General features: G+C 35.1%; 1 protein-coding gene across 1 annotated transcript; it reads left to right on the top strand.

Moving 5' to 3' along the window:
- The first annotated feature begins 880 nt into the window (after positions 1–880).
- Positions 881–5746, top strand: LOC139886151 (protein ACTIVITY OF BC1 COMPLEX KINASE 7, chloroplastic). The gene is made up of 18 exons (XM_071869896.1): positions 881–1046; positions 1502–2184; positions 2258–2401; positions 2597–2722; positions 2862–2949; positions 3029–3122; positions 3266–3359; positions 3547–3601; positions 3695–3786; positions 3865–4035; positions 4118–4174; positions 4275–4358; positions 4453–4537; positions 4636–4697; positions 4808–4882; positions 5040–5144; positions 5226–5367; positions 5473–5746. Exons 2-18 carry the CDS (start codon positions 1519–1521, stop codon positions 5544–5546), a joined length of 2214 nt encoding a protein of 737 aa, XP_071725997.1. The 5' UTR covers positions 881–1046; positions 1502–1518; the 3' UTR covers positions 5547–5746.

Raw genomic sequence — 5746 nt, 5'->3', positions numbered from 1 at the left:
ACAAGCCCACATAGAGTCAGGACTTACAACTACAAGCTCACTTTGACAGTCCAACAAACTTGGACATATACAAAAACATAGACTCCAGTACATATATTCAAATTAAACTTGATCAAACATATAGACATCAACTACTATGGTAGCTTGTTCACATTAGCATCCAAGGATGGGATCTTCACACATAGAATTTAAGGCTTTCACACACTTTAACTTGATCCTATCTACGGTTGCACTCCAACATATATATGATCCATTAAACACCAACTCGTTTCTCGCAAACTAAATCGCCCAATAAGTTGTTGGTCCGATTAAGCTCCAAAATTTACCGGCCTTAATGCCCAGAACAAAAAGATAGGGCCTGTGTAATGCGTTTTGAGTTTCCGTCTAAAAACATGTGTGTCCGTGAAAATTGATCGGGTGGATGAGTTATTTCTCTTATTTTTAATACATGTCTTAATAAAAAAGTATTACGGAGTATTTATTATTTCACTATAATTATTTTAAACGGCCAAACTTAGAGTTTGGTGGATCATTGGGCTTATTTATGACAGGCCTAAATAGTAGAGCTTGGTAGGGTCAAAAGTCAGTGCGAGGATTGTACTTTGAAGCTTCAACCAAACCCGCTGTCCACGTGAGCACATCCTATGGGTTTGAACAGCGACACGTATGCAAGGTTCAACCAATCGATCAACATACACAATCGGCACATTGCCCCCACCAATCATCAAATGCCAACTGTTATATATATATAAAAGTATTCAATGCAGGATGCGGTCATTAAACGAACACCCCTACACCCTTCTCCATCATCATTTGTCGTTATTCACCATTTCATTTCATCGAACAAACTTTCAGTAAAATTTAAAAACAGAAAGTAACAGTTCTACACGCTACTTGCTTAATTTCTCCTACTTCCTTAATTTAATTGCTCACTCTCTCTGTTACTATCTCTATATCTTCTGTATCTATATATCTCTTTCATAACCTTTTATTGCTACAGCTTTCGATCCAAATCGATTCGGAATCTGAATCTCCTAATTTAATCTGTAAGTATCATCAATTCATCATCATCGTTTCAATTCTAATTTAATTTTAATTTTTCGTTAATCCGTTAATTGATATTTATATATTAATTTATAAGGTTTATATTACAAGTTGATAAATGTTAGTGATCAATTTATTATTGATTAATGATTTGTGAAATATCGAATATGTTACTTTAGTCTGAGCTTTTTGATAAAAAGTTAGGTATTATTTGGGGGTAGTGTGAACAGAATTGTTGTAAGCTTTACTTGTATCCGTTTCAGTTCGCTAACTGCATTTCAGTTTACATTATTGTTGTAAGAACAGATCATCAAAATTCGTCCGAGTTGTTCCGTTTGCGTTTCGATGAGTTATGGAAGTGGTTCTGCATGCTAGTGTGCTATTTCGATTTTGAGCGTTTTCATGTGTGGATATTTGATTTAGTTTTTTCATTGGCTTACAAATTTGTGAAATTCAGGTGTGGAATTATATTAAATGGCGGCAATACTGGCTTCCAACAGCTGTTATTGCCGTGACGTGCAATTGGTAAATCAAGGAAGAACAACTACGGACAATCTCAGCTTCTCGAAGTCTGTTTCTATCAACAGGTTAGATAGAGATGAATGTACTTCGCCTAGAGTTGAAAGGTTTCACAGGTTTCATGTTGAGATGCGTCAGACGGAATCACCGACAAATTTTGGTACTAATGGCCGACCTGCAAAGTTGGATACAAACGGTCAACCTGTCAAGTTAGGTGCCAATGGTACACCGGTGAGTTTGGGTGCTAATGGTCAGCCAGTGAAGTTGGGAAGTAAAGGTCAGCCGATCACTATGGTTCCTACTAGTGAGGCGGTTAATAAGAATAATAAGCCAATATTAAAACAAAAGGTTAACGGAACAGTTAATGGATCAACACACAAAGTTAATGGAACAAGTCTCGTTCCGCTCAAGCCTGTAAAAGTTAGTAAATATACTGGTTTTCCACCTGCTGATGACTTAAGGGTTTTGCCATCAGATGAAAGTTTCAGTTGGGCAAATGAAAATTATAACTCGGTGCAAAGATCAATAGATGTTTGGTCTTTTGTTCTCTCTCTACGTGTTCGTGTTCTTTTGGACAATGCAAAATGGGCATTTCCTGGTGGCTTCACAGAAGATAAGCAGGTTTGAATGGTAATATATAATCCAATTATTTGATTTCTGCTATATGTGTAATAAATTTTGTACGTGTATTTAGAAAAGTAGAAGAAGAAAAACTGCTGCATGGTTGAGAGAACGTGTGCTTCAACTCGGTCCCACGTTTATTAAACTTGGACAGTTATCTTCAACAAGATCAGATTTATTTCCTCGTGAATTTGTTGATGAGCTTGCAAAGTTACAGGTATAGCTTACTTATCTGTATATAACATTCTTTTGGTTTTGTTGCTATTTATGGGATTGGGTATTGTTGTTGTTGTTGTTGTTGTTGTTGTTGTTGTTGTTGTTGTTGTTGTTGTTGTTGTTGTTGTTGGTTTTGTTGCTATTTATGTCATGTAGATTCTAATGTTTGTTTCTAAATATGGCAATCATGATTCAGGATAGAGTACCAGCCTTCTCACCAGAAAAAGCAAAAAGCTTCATTGAGAAAGAATTGGGAGCTCCTGTTAATGTAATTTTTAAAGTGTTCGAAGATCGTCCAATTGCAGCAGCTAGTCTTGGTCAGGTAACGTATCTCTATGATCTCCATTTTGAGTTATTCAATAACAGAAAGAGAACTTTAAACATGGGTTTTGATCTTATTTTTGTATATTTTATGTCAATTTTTTTCCACTTGATATGGATCTCATGAAGATTTTATATAGGTGCATCGTGCAATTTTACATAATGGAGAGAAAGTTGTTATTAAAGTTCAAAGACCTGGACTGAAGAAACTTTTTGACATCGATCTAAGTAAGTGCACCTCTTAGATAGTTACCTACATTATTGTCGTTTTTACTGAGACTCAAAGTCATATACTTTTTTTGTCCAGAGAACTTAAAGCTAGTTGCAGAGTATTTTCAAAGAAGTGAAACTCTCGGTGGCCCCACAAGGGACTGGATAGGCATCTACGAAGAATGTGAAAAGTAAGCGCCGTCATAAAGTTGTATACTCTGATAAATAATGTGAAATGAGGAAGAAAATAGCACATATGTATGTTTATATTTTGTATTGCCTTGGTGTACTTAGGTTATTTGTTTTATTTTTCTGTTTAAATTTTTTTAATCAGGATCTTGTACGAGGAGATTGATTATATAAATGAAGGGAAAAATGCTGATAGATTTCGTCGAGATTTCCGGAATATAAAGTGGGTCCGAGTGCCTGTATGTTTCTTCCTTGATTTTTCATTTGTTTTACCCCATGAATACATCACATTATCAATAGTTTAGTAAGAATTGGTTACAATGCAATTTAGACGAATGTACAAATAACTTTTGGGAAAAAGATAGCTAAAGATATGTGTCCCAGTATTTTTGTGTTTCTTGTTAATCGGGTTTTTATACTGGGCAGCAAGTATACTGGGATTATACTGCAACAAAGGTGCTGACATTGGAGTATGTTCCAGGTTTCTATCTAAACTCTACTATTATTCTTTGGAGTTATGCATTATAGTACCATGGTTAAAAGTGATTTTGTGTTTAAAATCTATGTGTAACAGGCATTAAGATCAATAATTTAGATCTGATAAAAGAAAGAGGTTACAGTCGATCCCGGATCTCTTCGCACGCCATTGAAGCATACTTAATTCAGGTTCAACACCTAACTCTATATTCATCATTTCAATATTTTATTTGTTGGATTCTCATCAAGTTTGGGTGGGCTGTGCAGATACTGAAAACAGGTTTCTTTCATGCTGATCCTCATCCTGGAAATCTTGCCATTGATGTGGATGAATCACTAATCTACTATGATTTTGGCATGATGGGGGAGATTAAGGCCTTCACAAGGGAAAGATTAATGGATTTATTCTATGCAGTTTATGAAAAAGATGCAAAAAAGGTTTGGAACTGTGTACTTTTTCTCATGCTTTTATTCTATAGAGTAAAGTAATGACACTGTACCTGTATCTGCTGTCAAACAGGTTATGAACAATTTAATAAGTCTTGAAGCACTTCAACCAACTGGAGACATGTCACCAGTATGTAATATAGTATCTTCTGTTTGTATTAATCAGATCATATGGGAAACTATGCCTGTTATTTCATATGTAAAAGAACATTTGAATGATTGAATCGTAGGTTAGGAGATCTATTCAGTACTTTCTGGATAATTTGTTAAATCAGTCACCCGATCAGGAGCAGACTTTGGCTGCAATAGGCGAGGTATGCACTTTGTACACACTCAAAACTACTTTCTAAGTTTTTTTTTTTTTTTTCCAAATTATAATATAGAGTTAGTTATTTTTGTTGCCTGCAGGACTTATTTTCGATAGCTACCGATCAGCCTTTTCGGTTCCCGTCCACCTTTACCTTTGTAATTAGAGCATTTTCTACTCTTGAAGGTGACCTTTTTTTCCCTACCTCCTTTTATGTGAGTTTATGTGCGACTGTTATTAGTGCAATAGCCAATCTCACTGCTTGTAAATATGTCTCCTTCCAGGAATTGGCTATTCACTTGATCCAGATTTTTCATTTGTAAAGATTGCTGCACCTTACGCACAGGTTAGATATATTCTTGTGATCTTGAATAATGCAATTATATAAGTTCTAGCAAAAAGAAGGATTATATTATCTTTGAGGCCATATTCTTAAATGATTTGATTTTGTTACAGGAGCTATTAGATCTCAAACAACAGCGGCCCAGTGGAACCCAACTTGTTGCTGAAATGCGAAAACAAGCTGATGATGTAATGTAACTTCTATAAATATCCTACTTTTTTTGAGTATCTTTGAGGCCATATTTAGTCCATTTGACCCATTAATGTTAAAGAGAACTTTGAGTTGACCCATCAATAAGAATTGATGATGTTAGATGCTAAAACAACTTATCAATTGAACTTTCAGGCGAGATCAAACACCATGTCGATGCCTTACAGAGTTCAGCGAATTGAAGAGTTTGTGAAACAACTAGAAGTAGGCGACCTCAAACTTCGTGTCAGAGTTCTTGAGGTACATAACCTTTTTGCATATTTTTTGAACTTTTATTTTTCTTCTTCTTTACAACCTTTTTGATATTCTTGAATTCATCAGTCTGAGCGAGCTGCCAAAAAGGCAACAATAATGCAATGGGCAACCATGTACACAGTTATGGGGGGTACCCTTGTTAACATTGGTGTCACGGTTAGCACCCAAGGTAGCCAGATGATAGCGAACGGGTCATTTGTTGCTGCAGGTGACTAACTTCATTCTACGTGCATTGCTTTCTTGCTACTTTTTTATTTTTCTATATGAATTATGAATTATGTATATTAAATGGAGAATAAATTAATGAATGCAGGTATTTTCATAGCACTGCTTATTAGGTCCATGCAAAGGGTGAAGAAGCTTGATAAATTTGAAAAGATGATTTGACTTTAAAAAGATATTTTAGGCTCGCATATTAAAATTCCCATATATAGCATTTTTTAACCAATATGTATTATATTTCGCATACACAAAACTGTATAGAAAAGAAATTATAGCTCAACTGCAAATGAATGCAGTGTATATTTGAAACTTAAACCCAGCTACAGATTACACATTTGAGGTGCTATTTATTTTTTATTATATCA

This window comes from Rutidosis leptorrhynchoides, chromosome 1 (assembly GCF_046630445.1).
Source record: "Rutidosis leptorrhynchoides isolate AG116_Rl617_1_P2 chromosome 1, CSIRO_AGI_Rlap_v1, whole genome shotgun sequence".
In the NCBI taxonomy this organism is placed as follows: domain Eukaryota; kingdom Viridiplantae; phylum Streptophyta; class Magnoliopsida; order Asterales; family Asteraceae; genus Rutidosis; species Rutidosis leptorrhynchoides.
This window is presented reverse-complemented; position numbering and strand designations above follow the sequence as displayed.